The sequence below is a fragment of the Scardinius erythrophthalmus genome, assembly GCF_964197995.2.
Source record: "Scardinius erythrophthalmus genome assembly, chromosome: 6".
Taxonomy (NCBI): domain Eukaryota; kingdom Metazoa; phylum Chordata; class Actinopteri; order Cypriniformes; family Leuciscidae; genus Scardinius; species Scardinius erythrophthalmus.
The window spans coordinates 25,810,495-25,828,947 of record NC_138226.1 but is presented as its reverse complement, the minus strand read 5'-3'; the positions used below and the strand labels follow the sequence as shown (position 1 = coordinate 25,828,947).

The following is an 18,453-nucleotide window of genomic DNA, read 5'->3' as shown; positions in this document are numbered from 1 at the left end:
AAAAAAGTCAGCACACCATGGCTCCAAAAATTTAATATTAGACTCACACACACAAGTGACCGACCAACCCCCCCCCCTTATTATTATTATTTTATTTAATTATTATTATTATTATTATTTATATATTTTTTTCGGGGGGGGGGGGGGGGGGGGGGGTCACTTGTGAGTATAAAGGCGTGGTGTGTTCAACTCTTAATTGTCTGACGAAGAGCCTACACGCTCAAAACTTTACCACCTGTGTGTGAGTCTATTATTACATTTTCACATTTTTGGAGCCATGGTGTGCCGACTTCTTTTCCTTTTAACATTATAAATATCCTTACTGTCACTTTTGATCAAGTTAATGCATCCTTGCTGAATATTAGTTTTTTTTTGAGTATTTCTATTTATTTTAAAAATAAATCTTACTGACCCCAAACTTTTAAATGGTAATGTTATTTTGCATGTTAACACAGGTAATGTTTGAGTCTTGAGATTATACTTTCAAACCATGCATATTTGTATGTACTTTCACACTGGTGCAATGCGCTGCCCCATACACTTCCATAGTAAAGTTTTATTTGTATTTTTTTTGTTGTTGCTTTTTTCTGAGTGACAAATCAAATTTATTTGCTGTGGTATGTTGTTAGAGTTGTATGTATGTGTGAGTCACAGGCCTCTTGTGCTGGGCTTCTCTCTATGTAGGTCCTGAGCGATCATGCGTGTGGCCGTAGCCTACATCTCCAGGGCTTCTGTTTTTCCACTCTCTGCTCTTTCAGTGGAAGGAGAAAAGGCAGAGAGGGGAAGGCAAGGATATACAGTGGTTGTGTGTAGAATATCCACCAGATGGTCAATGCTAAAATCCCTTTAATAGAAAGAGCAGCAGAGCTCTTTTCTAGAGCTATTTTGTGAGTGAGTGCATGTGCACACTCATATTCATGAGGAAATAGAAAAATAAATGTATTTTCATACATTAAACATGTATTTAATTTTGATATTGTTCTTGAATTATTTTTGTCATGCTGTCAGCACATAGTCAAACTCTTGTGCTCTTGTGGCAGGTGTATTTATTGGCTCATTGTTTTTGTGGGCTGAGCATGTTGAGGTTAAAAGCCACTCATTTAACATTGAGGTGTGATGAAATCTGGCTTAATCCAGCTATTAGAATCAAGAGGAGTATACAGTATCATAAATTCCTCAAGTAGCTTTAATTCTAATGGACAGACCTCTAATCTGTCAGATTTCACTCTTTTAATTTTTTTTACCATCTTTTATAAACTGTGTTAATCTTTTGTTAAGGGTTTGCCTTTTATGTACTGGCAGAGGTTTCTAAACTTCAGAATCTCATGTCTGACAGGATACTTTTCAATGTACAAAGCAAACCTGGCTCAGAATAACGGCCGATATATAAAACATTATCATATATGAAGTTTTGTTTAAATAATACGTTTGATTTCATGGAACTTGCAGTACCCACTTTGATTTACCTCAGTGGGTTTTTTCAAGTTTTGACCTATTTCAAATTTGTTTAGTGCATGCAATTTGCTACATACTTCTTGTCCTAAATGTCTTCAGGGGACTTTATCTCTATATAGAGAGCAAAGAGAGCAGGACAGTGCAAGCAAGGCTTATAATAATTTAGATAAATGTCACTTTTCCTTACTGACCTCTCTTGCAGGCCTGTTTACTTAGTCTATCTTTGGTTTACAATCACTTTTTTCCACATCAGGATACATTTTCAAGGAGAAGTGAAAGTAATAACTGGTCAAAGAATCTGAAGTTGATCTAGTTGATTTATGAACAGCAAGTGACTTTTTTTTTTTATTATACCGTCTCTTCATCTTTATAATGTTCACACTTTGTTTTTCCAGAGAGAATCTTCGAGGATCATGAGAACCTGGTGGAGAACTTGCTAAACTGGACCAGGGACAGCACCAACAGACTGATGTTCATCGAACGCATTGAGAAATACGCGCTTTTCAAGAACCCTCAGGTAATACTCCGTCTGTCAATAGTGACCATATCTGTTTAACTCCAAAAAGCAGCAAAAAAAAAAAGTTCTTGTGCAGTACATTTTAAGTATTGTAAAGAATACCGTATTATACACTACTGTTGAAAAGTTTGCTGCCTTTAAGATTGTTTTTTAAGTTTTTGAAAATAGTCTCTTATGCTCATCAAGGCTGCATTTATTTGATCAAAAATACTATTCTATTAATTTAGAATAAATTAAATATATATGTGTATATATTTTAAAATGTATTTTATTCCGGTAATGGTAAAGCTGAATTTTCAGCATCATTACTCCAGTCTTCAGTGTCACATGATCCCTCAGAAATCATTCTGTTGTGCTGATTCTGTGCAAAAAAACATTTCCCATGATTATCAATGTTCAAAACATTGCTGCTTAATATAGATTTTGTGGAAAACTATTATTCAGTTTTTGATGAATAGAAAGTTCAAAAGAAAATAATTTTATTTGAAATAGAAACATTTTGTAACATTATAAATGTCTTTACTGCCACTTTTGATCAATGTAATGCATCCTTGCTGAATAAAAGTTTTTTTTTTTTTTTTTTTTACTAACCTCAAACTTTTAAATCATAGTGTAAGTTAGTTATTGTGTGTCTAATTATGTGTGAAGGCTTCAGTGAAAGTACACATTTTCAAAAAGAATGTATTAATTTTCAGAATTGCAGCATTTTCATTTTTGAGTGAATTGTCCCTTAAAGCCATGCATTGAAGTAGTGTGATGTTCAAGTTCAAGTGATTATTGAAATTGATTTGTGCAGTTCTGTCACCAGAGTGTATCAGTAATATAGAGGTTAGTTCATCCGTGCTCTATGGATCAGTTGTTTTATCGGCATATGTGGCTGATGTAGGTCAATGTCATGTAAATGCTGAACTGTAATGAATAATTGATCTCAGCAGAGGCTGGTTAAAGTGTGTTCACTGCCCAGTCTCTGGCTGCGACCCTGAACACAAGATGTCAATTCACGTGTTTAACCGCTTTGTTTTCTTATGTTGCACTTTCTTGAATGCCTTTTAAAATAACACGTTCAAATATCTAAAGATTTGTTTTGGCTAATTCTCTAGTATGCAATACCTGTAAATCAGTGATAGACAGATGATTTTCTTAGCCACTTTATTAACATCTCCCTGAATCATCTGTTACCTCAGAACTATTTGCTGGGGCGTAAGGAGACGTGTGAAATGGCAGACAGAAATAAAGAGGCTCTGTTGGAGGTGAGGCAGACTGTGAGCCTACTTGTACACATTCTCTCTTGTGCTTTAAACAGCATGACTTATCTAGGTCATGTCAGACATGTTTTACTCACTGATAAAGGTGTGTGTGTGTTTTTGAGCAGGAGTGTTTTTGTGGAAGCTCCATCAGTGTTCCTGAGATGGAAGGGGTGCTCTGGCTCAAAGATGACGGCAAAAAATCCTGGAAGAAGCGGTACTTCCTGTTACGAGCCTCTGGGTTATATTACGTGCCAAAGGGTAAAGCCAAGGTCAGTTGTGAGACTGTATCTCTTCTTCTGCTCTGAAATTCATTATCTTTTCACTTTCTTTCTCACACTCTTGATAACTGATAAACCCTTACAAACTTGCAAACTCCAAATTTTTTTTTAGTTTTTTTTTTAACATGTAAGAGGTCATTGTACTATTAAAGCATCAGAACTCAAAACTTCCTCACCAAAACTCCTTTTATAATCAATGACGCTGTCTACACTGCACAATGGATCTCTTATTTACATCGTGTTTGCACTGTTAGTTATGATGAAAGCGTTTGTGAGATTGCAGAAATTGAGTCGCAATGTCAAGATCACTGCATTCATGCGCTCAACAGACGTCTGTCACTGGCTACAAAGCTCATCTCTGCAAACTTTCATTTAATGGGAGTAGATCTTTATATAATATGGTAAAATTAACACTTTTCACAATTAGTTAATCTCGACAGCTGTAATGGTAAAAACGTAGTAAAAGTTCCACATGTAATACTGAGCTATTTCATTTACAAAGATGTCAGCCAATCACAGCAGTGGGCGTTTACACTGAAGTCTCACAGCAGATACGCCCCTTCAAACAGAGCGCTCAAATCAGGGTAGAAAATGGCCTTTTATTTATTTATTACGACCATTTTTGTTGTAAAAATCATACTAATATACCTCAGGAAACATTATAAAATAACATGAATAAATGCAGTTCATGACCCCTTTAAATGCATATTTCAGTGATTCCTTCACAAATTATCAGTGCAGAAAAGCATCTGCACATTTGCGAAAGTGCTTAAGGATCTGCCGAAATAAGAGGGGATATCATAATTTTTTGTACTTTTTTTGGCTCATGTTACAGAGCCCCTGAAAGGACCTTTGCAATAAATAAAAAATATACTGACTTACATTATTACTGTCAATTGGGCAGCACTAATCAGTTGTCTGAGGATGTGCTTTATTTTAGTTTAACTTTGAGGATTCACTCCCAGAGCGAGATGCTCATGGTAAAAACATACCATGAATAATACCATAATCGTACCATAAACATACCATAATCCCAGAATCTCTATGTTGTTAGAGGTCTCTTAGTAGGCGAGTGGAAATAAGATTATGTACACATATGACAGAGATGTAGGATTATGTGCACATATGTTAGTTTTATTCTTGCACTTAAGTGTATGTCACATGTATGTGTAGATACACTCACACTAAAAAGCCTGTCATCAGTGATAATACACAATCGCTACTAAAATCAAAATTACTAAAAATAAAACTGAAAGCATTATAAAAATACTATAAATAATCTTTTAAAATTCACACAAGCATCTAACAAAATTACTAAAGCTAAAATTACTAAATTAAAATAAAAAACTGAAAATATATTAATAAAATGAAAATATTAATGAATAGTATAATAGTATATACATGATACTAAAATAGTATAATTTTGTGCTGCTGTGCAAGCACATATTCACATTAAGGGACATCATTAAGACATCAGTGATGTCAAACCTGACACAAGCACGTCTTGATGGACCGTATCTGAATACACATATGCGTGAATGAGATTTGAGCGTTTGAGCAACACTCTTGCTGTCAGTCACATTTCATAATTCCTGTGCTTTTCAGGAGATAAAGGGCCCATTGACTGTCTCTTCCATGTTTAGAGATCAGCTAATGAGGTCAAGTTCAGAGTAGACATAGGCCAGTGACTGCTCATTATCCACAAACCACAGGGAGGAAGAGGGTGATCAAGAGAGAGATGATAGAAGAGCAGCTGCTGTACATCCTCAGGTCATCACTCTGGGTTTGACAGCTGCTGCCCATCTGCATCACTAACATATGCATCCTGTTTCATATTTAAATCTGATGCTTAACACATTGTCTGACTCTTCAAAAGACTAAGTACAGAATCTCAGTGCTTCAAAAAAAGAACATTCAGGGCTACATGTTTCATGCGATTCAGCCTGTTTTTCCTGTTTCTATGCACTAATTCAATGTAACTTTCTGCAAATGTAGTGCTCCCCCTAGTGGATTCAACAGTGAAGGTCAATTTAGGTCTCTTTTTTTCTATTTTAAAAGCAAATTTTCATTTGCACAATATATACAAAGGAATGAATTAGACAGCAGGTCAACTGTGTGGCATGTTTTTAAAATAAATAATGAATCATTCTTATAATATTTTAGAGAATAAGATTCAAGCATTTGAATGAAGACTATACATAGTTTGTAGTAGGGCTATTACAACACTATCTCACGACCAATTCGTACGAATTCGTACGAATGATAAAAAGGTGGCTAATTCGTACGAATTCGTACGAGTGAGGTCCTACGAATTCGTACGAATTAGCCACCTTTTTATCATTCGTACGAATTCGATTTGTCTAAACCCACATGATGGGTAGGTTTAGGGACGGGGTCAGGGGTAGGTCATTCGTATGAATTCATACGAATTGGGCAATTCGTAAAATATGTACGATTTTGTAAAAACTAATTCGTACAATTACTAATTCGTACGAGTGAGGTTGGATGAATTCGTACGAATTAGCCACCTTGTAAAATTTTACGTTTTCCCGTGAGATCAGGTTGGCTATTACCTGCAGTCCCTACTTACAGGTTCATTTACCTCAAAAATCCTTAGTTCTAACATGCAATTTTTTTATAATTTTTTTTTTGCCTGTTTTTTTGTGTCACCTGTAGGCCTCTAGAGACCTGGTTTGTTTCCTGCAGCTGGATCATGTTAATATATACTTGGGTCAGGACTACCGCAGCAAGTATAAAGCCCCAACTGACTACTGCATGGTCCTGAAGGTGAGTTACAGCAATCACCCTTGTACATGGCATCAGACATTCTATTTTAAGCAGTTATAAACGGTCTAAAAAGCATGAAAGTTTTCGTTCCTCATAGACCATTTGAGAGTGGACGTGACAGTTACGTCACTGCAGTTGCGCGCGCATTGTGTTGGCAGAAAAACAGTGGTAACAATTGTAGGAAAGTGGGCAAAATCCACAGAATAAGAGAAAAAAGTGTCTTGTCCCTTTGGATGTCAGAATCGGAATGCAAAAAAGTCTTAATTTTTTTATAGAATACTGTGGTTGAAGATTCTCTCTGAAACTGAACACAGAAGTTTATGGTTGCAAGCCACTGGACTGATGAAACCTGCAATGATTAGTCTACTATTAAAGTATCAATTAGATAGGGACCAATAGGGTCTACATAATATTCACATATGCTGTTCTTTGGGGATCTAATGTATTAGTCCTAGAGTTACAGCATGAAATAATATTTAAACCTACAACATTTTACATGGAAAACATTTAAACATATAATATTATCTATTCTATAGATTGCTACTGCAGAACTATCATTTTCTGTCACCAGGTAGGCTTCGCTAACAAAAAAACATCATCACTGTAAAGACCCAAATGGTCTATTATCAGAGATTGTTTTGTTCTTGGAAAGAAAGAGGATCTTTTAATGCATCTTAAAAAATGCATTTACTTAAATGACTAAAGAGTCATTTGCAAGTAGTGAAAGTGGTAAAAGAAAAAAACTTTTGCCCTTGCATATCTCTAGACTTTATCATAAGCTACTTTCCAGATTCCCATTTATCTGTATGGTTAAAGCATAAAGACATTTAAAGTGCTGGGATCTATAAAAGCCAGCTCTCGGTCTGCATTACAATTTACAATTCTGGACTGAACAACATATTTTTTTCAGTTTGTGCAGACACCCTCAGAGGGAAATCAGAAGTTAGACAAACAGAAATATAGACAGGTTTTGGTCAGTGTTTGGCTTTCTTTTAACGTAACATTTATCCACTATAACTTGTCTGACCTTAGTCTCATGTAACCAGATTTTAGAGTACAGCATAAAGGGTTCACCACATTGCATTTTATTCTTGTGAAGACCTGCCTATTTAGACAAGAAGAGTCTGTCTGACAAATGACCATATACATTTTTTTTTTTTTTTTTTTTTACTTATATTTAGAGATAGGTTTATCCAAAATGGTTTATACCACAATAATATACCAGCATGCAAAATCTCATTCAAAATATGGCACAGCATCAGTCAGCCACTAACAGTATTGAAAATGATGTGTATATAACTGATATGACAATATGAAACTAATGCTATATGCTCTCCGCAAAGACAATGCAATTCAATGTCTCTGATTTCCTCGCACAGCACCCTCAGATTCAGAAGAAATCACAGTACATCAAGTATCTGTGCTGTGACGATGTCAGAACACTGCATCAGTGGGTCAACGGAATACGCATTGCCAAGGTAATATCTTTTTATAATGACATTACCCTGCTTGGTGTATAGTGTAATATGTATGTATAATATGTGTTTAATGCTAGTTTAGTGGCTAAATATATGTGATTTGTAATGCAGTATGGGAAGCAGCTGTATGTGAACTATCAGGAAGCTATGAGACGCACAGAGGCTGCTCACGATTGGTCCTCCCTGTCCAGCTCCAGTATCAAGTCTGGTTCCAGCTCCTCCAGTCTACCTGGTGAGTTCAGCAGAAATACAGGTAACCTGAGATATGAGGCAGTACTTCATATTTAACAGGCTTGTGTATTGTCTGAGACAGATTATCAAGTGTCTATATTCAACTCTTTTACTCAACATTTATTCTTACATGCCTACAGAATCTCAGTCCAACCACTCAAGCCAATCAGACAGTGGCGTGTCAGAGACTACATCCTCTGGTCATGTGCGCTCTCAGAGTGTGGTCAGCTCCATCTTCTCTGAGGCCTGGAAGAGAGGCAATCAGGCAGATGAACCCAAGGTGACCATTGAAGAACTTTGTTTTAAATCTTTACTTGCTCTGCTTCGTCCCGCTTCTGTTTCATCTTCATGGTGTCATTGTTATTTCCTAATCCATTTGAAAAAATCTTATACATCATGTAAGCTATAAGGTACAAGAGGCCATTGTGCATCACTGCATTGTGAATTCAGTCATGGCTGAATGACATTGTTAGGAACGATGCAAAGTATGTTCGTATATATATATATGAAGAGTTCAGATGCAAAAGCCTCTAAGTGCCATCTGAAATTTTCTTCTAGAATGATCATTTTTTATCAAGCCCGTATATTTAAGTTCAGTAATTTCACTTAAATGACAATTAATAGGTAATTTTCATTGCCATTTAAGTGAAATTACTGAACTTAAATATACGAGCTTGATAAAAAATGATAATTCTAGCAGATAATTTCAGATGGCACGCTTTTGCATCTGAACATTATATTATAGGAACAATAAAAACCTGAAAGATCAAATGCATACACCAAACAAAAAGAAAACAAGGAGATTTGATGGTGTCAGTGTTTTAATTAGAGTTTCAATTTACTCAGTGGAATTGGTTAAATTTGGATATGACATCATATTGTCAGCTACTTTCAAGTGTCAAATTTAATTAGTCAGAGGGCAAGGGCAATCTGAGTCACAATAAAGACCCTTTACGTGATTGTGGGACATCGAACTCATGTCACACTGTCCCCAGTTATATTACTTAATTGGTCCCCTCTCTGTTTATCTACCCAGGATGAGAATGTCAAGTCTGGAAAGGCTATACAATGGTGGGGATTGAGGTTAGGAGTGTGGTAAAACCTCACACTCTAGCCCTATATATATTTTTTATATAATCCTCACATGTGAACCTCTAAAGCGACTAACCACTGATATGATGTGTGTGGCAGGCGGTTCATCTTAGTTGTTTTTGTGAATGTTGGGTAATTGGGGGCTGGTGTGAGACACCTGTTGTAATAGTTTGTGTTACTCTTAACAGACAATGCACTGGTGTTGTATTTTGAATAACCTGTTACTTAATGGTTGGAGTGTTTTGGTTTGATGTGTGTTATCAATGGGAGATATTCTCAGAGAAGGTAAGCACAACATGAAATTTGTGATGCACACACTGAATTGCTTTTGTCATAATTGGTGATTTTTAGATTGAGCTCTACATCTCAATTAATCGATTTTGTAAGGACAAAAGAGTCTGAATTTGGAAGAGCAGATCTCAATACTAACAGTTCTTGGTTCCTCCCATAAGACTTTTTAACATTTCCTGTAACATTTCATGTCATTTCACTCTTTTAATTGCACTGTCTGCTGAATATCCTCTTGCACACTACTAATACCTACGTATCATTAAACAAATTTTAATCAATGTCAAAAAATCTCATTCATACTCCTGTTCTAATTGAATGTTTTTTGTCATATCCACAGATGAGAATGGATGGCCCACCAACACACCCTGCTAGAGCCTCTTACCCTCTACAACTTCCTCAACTACCCCAGTCTATCCAGTCTCGTAGCAGCTACAGCGGTGTGTCCCCAGTGTCTCCTTCCTCACCCCTATCTCCACCACCGCCACCTCCACCACCTCCCCCGCTCCCCAACCCCACGCACCACTCCACCCCGATTAAGTTCACTAAATACAGCACCCTTGCTAGGCTGCAAAACATCTCCCAGGCTCAAAATCATTACAAACAGACCCCCTTATTGGTAGTACAGCAGCAAACTATTCCCCCTACGCCACCCCCACAGTGTCTCAAACCTGGTATGAATAATTTGGCAGAAACTGCCAGCAGTCCTCCTCCACCCCCACCACCACCCCCTCCTCCAGAGATGCCAGTGCCAGGGTCAGCCATGGCAGTGTTGAAGCACGCCCCTCTCAGCCCCCACTACGTTCCCCCTCCACCTCCAGAGGAAGACCAGCTGCCACCACCATCTCACTTACACAGTAATGGCTACTTGCCTCCACCACCACCCCCAGAACAGTTAAAATACCCACCTCCCCTCAGCACCAATGGGCTCCAGCAGTTCTTAGCTCAGAAGTTCCCAAATATGGCCTATGACTTCTCAGCTGTCCAGCAAGATGAAGAGCCTCCACCACCTCCTCCAGTGTGTTTTTCTCCACCGCCTCAGCAGTCAGGTCCACTTGCCCCACCTAAAACCTTCACTGGTGTGTTTCCACCCCAAACGGCTCCAAAACCTGGCCATAGCATTTCCCCCGTTTCCCCATTGCCACCTTCTCTGTCTCCAACTCCTCCGGCCACCATGAGGAAACAGCAGAGCTTGTCCAGTGGTCACAGTCCCAATCAACCTCCACCAACCCTTCCCAAGCAATATAGCCTTTCTTCCAAAGCTTCATCTGTATCTGCCCCCATCTCTCCCACCCAATCGCTTGTAAAGCAGATTGTAAACCAATTTCCTGACACTCTTGATGGATCCAAATGTCCCATATCTCCTCCCGTGGTAAAAACCAAACCGAAATGGCAGCCAGGAGGACAGGCTCAACCACAATCTCCTGAATTTCCTCCACCACCACCAGAGAGTACCCTTGAATTCCCTCCACCTCCTGCTCCAAGCCCGCCGCCTGCCCCTCAGCCTTCTGGCAAGGTGGGATCACCAATCAAGAAGTCCCCATCAACATCATCAAATTCTTCTACTGGTTCAGGAGGGAAGAAGCCCCCTCCAACCCCACAGCGCAACTCCAGCGTGAAGGCCTCCTCTTCTGTTGAGTACCAGGAGTCCAAGAAAGTAGAGGATCTGGTCAGCATGTTTGCCCAAACTAGTCAAGCCCCACCCAGTTCCTTTTCAACTCCATCCTCTACAACAGGATCACCTTCAAAGGACTCTGCTGCAGTACCTCGGGCACCACAAAAACCAGGCAAGATCAACTTGGCTAATCTGCCTTTGGCTCTCCAGGGGAAGCAAGGCCAATATCTCCAGTCCAGCTTAGACTTCCCCTCTCCTCCTCCAGAGTGTGAATTTCCCCCTCCGCCGCCAGACTCGGAACTCCTGCCTCCACCACCTCTCCCGTCAGAACTGCACACCGGGGCTCCCAAAGTGGCCGTGGTGAACCCTCAACCCCAAAACTCCTCCACATCCTCATGGAAACAGAGCTCCTTGAAGAAAGCAACGCCTCTGACTATGCACCGCCGCAGCAGTGGCCCAACCGAACCACTTGTCCTTTCTCCACCCCCTCAACAGATGCCTCTGTCCTCTTTTAACTCTCAGATCCCACCAACTTCGCCCAAGGCCAACCTGGCCATCCAGCCCAACTTCCTGGAAGACCTCAACAGAACTCTCAAAAGGAAGTCCATGACTCGGCATGGCTCCCTCACCTCCTCACGAATCTCAGCCAAGCTGGAGCCAGTAGCCACCATGGACGATATGGCCCTTCCGCCCCCTCCTCCAGAGCTGCTGCTGGGCCAGCAGAAAAAAGGCGGATACATGAGCGCCAACATCTCAGGCTATGCAACATTACGGCGGGGTCCTCCGCCGGCTCCACCCAAACGGGACCAAAACACTAAACTGACAAGCGATTGGTAGTTGGGACATACGCCGAGTAGGGATATGCTACTCTCCTTTTCCACTCTGTTTATCTTCAACGGCTGAAACGTCTGCATTAAAATAATACTCATTTTAACCCCCGATTATAACCACAATATGAAAAAGCCAAACCATCTATAACATAAGCTTCTCTGCGTGTTTGTGTCGCTTTGCTATTAAGTGTAGCAGATATACAAAAATTCTGAGAAAAAGAGACTGATGTTATTATAGGTACTGCATGGACACTGCTGTGAGGAAAGGGGATAATGTATATGTATGATAAAATATATATGTGGAACTCTGGGGTGGGAGGGAACTTGTACTTTTTTATATGAAATTATTTAATACCTGAAATATATTCTTATTTTAAAGTTTAGTTTTGAAACCCTTGACTGTAAACGTTAAACGTGAATAGAAAATCAGGGTTGTTGAACCGATGCTTGTGTGTGTGTGTGTGTGTGCGTGCGCGCATTTTGTCTGAGTGATTTGGTTGATCCACTCTCAGAAAAATAGTGAGGGCCTGGTAATAATGCCACCCTTGCTTGACATTAGATGTGCGAATCCCGATGTGGGAATTGCATTGGTGTAGCATACATTCTAAATGAAGTATTCTACCAAACTTTCCATGTTTAATTTAAATGGTTTTGAACCTTCCACTAAAATGTCAAAAGAAAGAAAAAAACAACTATCATTGTTATTGATAAATCTGTTATGTTGTGTCGCTGTGGACCCTTACTTTTCATGAAGATGTCCAAATGTTAGACGAGGATGAAAATGAGCCTGTTACCACTAGAGTAACTGGTCTGAATCGGATGTGCTGTCTGTTTATATTGGTTACATTGCTATCTATCTGTACATACAGCTGCAGTTCCTGACTTTATCAATGTGCGTTAGCTCTGCATGGGTGAAACACACAGTAGGGAGTGATGTCATTCTCCTTATTTTGATCTCTGTCTACACACAGTGCTGTAATAATGTGTCACATATATGAAACATCTTTCTCTCATGTCACGGCAATGTCAAAATGTACTGACGTTAATCTAGCATGCATGCTTCCTTTGTATGGTTGCACACTTTGTTGGGTTTTAGGATCATAGCCTACAGTAATGTTTATTTACAATAAAAGGTGTCATGTCAAGTTTGCTTGACTTTCAATGCAAAAAAAAAAAAAAATCACTGTGTGCCTACTCTCATTCTCATCCATCTATCAAACTTGAATGCGTTTAAGTTGAGAAAATGTGTACCTGTTGGTTTTGCATCTCCCAAAAATCCTTTGATTTTGAAAGTCTGAGCAATGGAAGTAGGAACAGATCACTTTACAGGTAGGCTACAGAGCTAATGCTGTTTCTTAAAGTCAGGAACCTTTAGTTAAAAAAATGGGGAAGTAAATGTGTTACATTTAAAATGAACAATATAAATGTGTAAATCGCACAGAATGTTGTCCAAGTTCTTGTTATTTTGATGGTTCTTTATCATACAATTAAAAGCTTATTATGGTAAATCCTCTGATTTACAATGACTGACAATGATAGTCATTTATGGACAAACTCTTTATAACATGCATATGGTTTTAAAATGTACAAATATACATTTAAGTGTTGCACAAGTTTTTGTGAGTTATTAAACTGTGAAGGAATGTTCCTGTACCACAGCAATACTAAACATTTCATTTCATGACAGGCAGTACGTGTGAGTTTACCACAGAAATGTGCACAGAGAAATAAGGAGATGATTTTTTGATTATATTATTTTCTTGATTGAAAATGCTTCTTTATTTGAAGCATTAACTAAAGGTCAGTCGGTCCGTTTGTTTTAATCCCATTTTATGAAATCAAAGCAGTAATCTGGAACAGTCTAACTCTCCTTGACATAGAATGACCCCTGGAGAGAAAGAGTCAGTCCTGTGCCCCGGATAATGACCTCTTCACTGCTGGACTCTGAGCTGGACCCAAGTGAAGCTGAATCAGCAATACAACTGATGCCAACACACACAAGACTCGAGCACGATTCCTTAGACTTGAGAAAGTGAAGAACAGGTGAGAAATATCTTCGTATGATATTAGTGAAGGGTATGCCTGACTGGCAACAACCACAGGGAGACACTAAAGACTTAAGATTGGTCTTACCGCAAAACGTCTGCGTTTGAAAAGGCAACTATCCATGCATTTTCTCTTGGTGTGTTTTTGACAAACTGTCTCCTTTATTCCGAAAATTAAGCAGAATATCATACGTATTATATCACGTACCAGTGTGATCTCAGAGGACTATCAAAAGAGTGTTTATTAATCCATTTATGTTTGATCACACAGCTGTCAACAATTAGCACATTAGCAAGACTCATTTTGTTTTATTGATATGTTGGTTAAATAAAAATATCATCAAACATTTTAAAATGTATTTTAGAATTATAGAAATTACTCGAAACTTCCTTCTCTGCAGTAGCTTTCAAATAAATTACGGCTAATTATTGATTAAGTCATAGGCTAATACAATCCGCGCTTTGAATTTATGAATAAAATGCCTGGGACGCAAAATAATTTAAAAGTACTAAATTGTTTGTCAGAAGTGACAAACTCAAACAGTGGGCTAACGTTACATTTTTAACAAAGTTGAAGATAAAATGAACTGAGATATGCCATGCCAAATATTCTTTGTGTAAAATAAATAAATAATAAATACTTATTACAAATTGGTGCCAATAATGAACGTTGGAGCTTGACAGAGAGCTGTTGAGTGTGCGAGGAAAATGTGTGACCATTTCTTCTTTACACTTCTTTTGTACTTCTTTTACTTCCATTGCATGGGCAACAAATACAATGGAATTTAATGAGAACCCAAACTATTTAGTAACATTCTCAAAATATATTTTATGGTCCACAGAATGAAGAAAGTCATACAGGTTTGGAATGACATGTGGGTGAGAGTAAATAATGACAGATTTTTCTGTGAACTACCGATTTTAAGGGTTAGCACTATTGCTTTGTTGACTATAATTATATTAATATAACCACTAGAGGGCGGTAGGTTACTATGTGAAACTGCTTGCTACTTTATCTGAGAGGATTCCTGAGGCTGCATGCATTAGCCTACACATAAATATATTTTTGTATATTATTGTATTTTATTACCTGACGGACGACTCTGCTATTTGTCCTGTGCAGGTTGAAATTGCTTGACTGCCTGTTGACTTCATCAACACTAGCTTATGTCAATGCCAGGTCATCCAGAGGTTATATCTTAACAAAATCTGTCCTCTTTAATGACAGTAAAATTACACCACCATCAACATTCAATAATGCAATATGTTTGTTAATGACATCAAAAATCTTTAAAATGCAGTAAAAACATTACTGACATGCGAAATATTATTACATTTTTATTAATGTAATTATTATTAATAATAATTATTATTATTAACATATTATTATTATTATTTATTTTGTGATGACAAAGTTGATTTTTCAGAATCATAATCATTACTCCAGTCTTCAGTCACATAATCCTTCAGAAATCAATAAAATGCTGAATTGCTGCTCAAGTAACATTTATTATATCAGTTGAAATGATCAATGTGCAGCTTAATATTTTAGAGGAAAACCATGACACATTTTTTTCAGGATTTTTTTTTTCAAAAGTACAGTATTTATTTGAAATAGAAATATTTTATAATATTTTTGTCACTTTTGATCAATATAATTAATCTATGCTAAAAGTCGGCTATTAATTTCTTCCTCAAAAATAAATAAATATACTAACCCCAAACTTTTAAACAGTAGCCAAGCTAGTGTACATTGCAAATATAAAAATATCAATCTGTGTATTATATTTAAGACATTACTGCTGTTCGAATGTGCAATAATAGAGAGCCTAAGTCCCTCCTCTTCCGGTCGACCACCATGGGACCTTATTTCGGAAAAATATTGTATGGTAGTCAATGGCGAGAGACAACAAATATTTTGATCTCGTTTGAATTGTGCCCTGATTTACACATATGATGTTTGTCAATTTAAAAGATACATTTTAAAGTCAAGAAAGTCGCAGCTTGATGTAAAACTGCTGAGGTATAAGACTGTGAAAATACGTAATTAGAAAGACTACAAACCCAGAAGGCGCACATGCGACGTCATACCTTTTCTCTCAATGAATGAAGCTAACTTTACTGAAGCTAACGTCTGTCATTTTTTCTATAGTCTTACATTATAATCGTAACGTTACGCCGTCATGCCTGAGTGTTTTGAGCCAGAATACACACATACGAGCAACGGATCTTGTGACGTACATAGTGCGAGACGAGAGATGTAGTTCATTGAGCGATTTTCACATAAAACTAAACGTTACTCTTCTGTTTTATGACAAACTGCGACTTTCTTGACTTTCATAATTACCTTTTAAATTGACAAACATCATATGTGTAGTTCAGGGCACAGTTCAGACGGAATAAAAAGATAAGTTATCTCTCGCCATTGACTTCCATACATATTAGGCTTGTTTGAGATGCGCCTTGCCTCGCCTGAAATGTAGTCGAGAGTAGGCGGCTGCAGTGAGAGGAGGAGTGAAAAAAGCGCAGGCAAGCCGGACAGTTCTCTCTTCTCGTAGTGGATTTGACACCTGTGATATCAAAGATGGATATCGCGGGATTCACGCTCGTGGAGTGTTGCTAATAAACTGGATGTAATTCAAGTTCTGTTGCTTTTATGAAAATAAATATAATGAACAATACACCCAAAGTAGGCTTAGCCTATTTAATTCCATTCCAAATACATGTTTATCAATATTTTTTAATCTTTAACAGACATGTGTTTTTATTTTTTTTTAATAAAAATTACATTGCATAACCCAAAGAGATCACACTGTCAGATAGTTTGGGAATATTAACATATACACATAGAACATGATATTAGAGCTTTAAAATCAAACATTTTAAAAGAGAACAATACATCACAGTTGTTTAAACCAATGAACATTAAGCTGTGTCGTCAGCAAGTCGTTTCCCATCATGCTTTTGATCAGCGCAGTCGGTGGAGAGCAACTGCGCTCGACTGCAGAATCCGACAGGTGTGCCTTGCGCTCGCGAGAGATTTTTGACATACGTCAGCATGACATCAGAGCAAGGCGGACCGCACTCGGACACATTTCTAACCGGCATGCATCTCGCGCTGATCACCGGTGATCGATTCTGCGCAGATTTTGCTCATCTCAAACAAGCCTATTTTTTCCGAAGTAAGGTCCCATGAGCCGGAAGCGGAGGGGCGGGACTTAGGCTCTCTATAATAATAGGCTTGTTTGAGATGAGCAAAATCTGCGCAGAATCGATCACCGGTGATCAGCGCGAGATGCATGCCGGTTAGAAATGTGTCCGAGTGCGGTCCGCCTTGCTCTGATGTCATGCTGACGTATGTCAAAAATCTCTCGCGAGCGCAAGGCGCACGTGTCGGATTCTGCAGTCGGGCGCAGTTGCTCTCCACCGACTGCGCTGATCAAAAGCATGATGGGAAACGACTTGCTGACGACACAGCTTAATGTTCATTGGTTTAAACAACCGTGATGTATTGTTCTCTTTTAAAATGTTTGATTTTAAAACTCTGATAGGCTATCATGTTTTATGTGTATACGTTATGTGATAATATTCCCAAACTATCTCAGTGCGATCTCTATGGGTTATGCAATGTAATTTTTATGTAAAAAAGAAAGAAAAAAAAAACACGTCTGTATTAAAGAAAAAAGACTGATAAACATGTATTATATAAGTAGGCTACTTTGGGTGTCTTGTTCATTATATTTATTTTCATATAAAAGCAACAGAACTTAAATTCCATCCATGATCCAGTTTATTAGCAACACTGTGAACGAGCGTGAATCCAGTGAATCCCGCGATATCCGCCTTTGATCTCACAGGTGTCAGATCCACTGCGAGAAGAGAGATCTGTCCGGCTTGCCTGCGCTTTTTTCACTCCTCCCCTCACTGCAGCCGCCTACTCTCGCCTACATTTCAGGCGAGGCGAGGCGCATCTCAAACAAGCCTAACGACTATATCATGATACTCCATCTCTTGACGTAGGGTTATATGGGTGTGGCTGGACCTTTAAGCTCCACCCATTACGTCCACGAGGGGGATGTGGACGTCAAGCTCCACCCATTGGCCCTCGCAGCACGAGCCCTTGCGCAGTGCGCAACTGCGCATCCCGCCACAACACAAATCGAGCGGAGCGGCATTCACCGGTGACAGCAAGGTAACGATAGTGTTTATCTTAAGTTTCTGCATTGTTTTGCACTGCTGTCAAATTAAACCACTATTAAATATTTTCATAGCGCCAGTCTAACTTAGGCAATAGCCTGACAACAACAAGCAAGAGACTATATGGCGTGGTGTAGGCGTCCACGTGCAAGTTTGAAAATGCCACCTGACCAAAATTATCTCTCGAGCAAAAGTGCTGTTTTCCCGAATATCAGGACGATTGCAAATGTTTTAATACAACAGTTCAATAAACCGTAAGCAGATATAACACATTGATGTCAGTTTTAAGGGTTTTAGCTCAATTTCACAATCAGAACAATTGGGTCTCCTTGTGGTGTTTCGAATTTAATTGAATCAGCCAGTTTGAACGAATCAGATATTTAATATTTTACT

At 38.5% G+C, this 18,453-nt stretch overlaps 1 protein-coding gene across 4 annotated transcripts in view; it reads left to right on the top strand.

The window, feature by feature from the left end:
• The window catches only part of raph1a (Ras association (RalGDS/AF-6) and pleckstrin homology domains 1a), a 72,769-nt gene extending 59,350 nt beyond the window's left edge, over window positions 1–13,419 (top strand). For all 4 annotated transcript variants that reach the window (XM_081368336.1, XM_081368339.1, XM_081368338.1 and 1 more), the window contains 8 exons: window positions 1,851–1,972; window positions 3,157–3,222; window positions 3,345–3,488; window positions 6,174–6,284; window positions 7,664–7,762; window positions 7,874–7,994; window positions 8,134–8,273; window positions 9,714–13,419. In XM_081368336.1, the coding sequence (XP_081224462.1) occupies window positions 1,851–1,972; window positions 3,157–3,222; window positions 3,345–3,488; window positions 6,174–6,284; window positions 7,664–7,762; window positions 7,874–7,994; window positions 8,134–8,273; window positions 9,714–11,825 (2,915 nt within the window). In that variant the 3' untranslated portion in view covers window positions 11,826–13,419. The remainder of the gene's footprint in view (window positions 1–1,850; window positions 1,973–3,156; window positions 3,223–3,344; window positions 3,489–6,173; window positions 6,285–7,663; window positions 7,763–7,873; window positions 7,995–8,133; window positions 8,274–9,713) is intronic.
• Window positions 13,420–18,453: the final 5,034 nt, after the last annotated feature.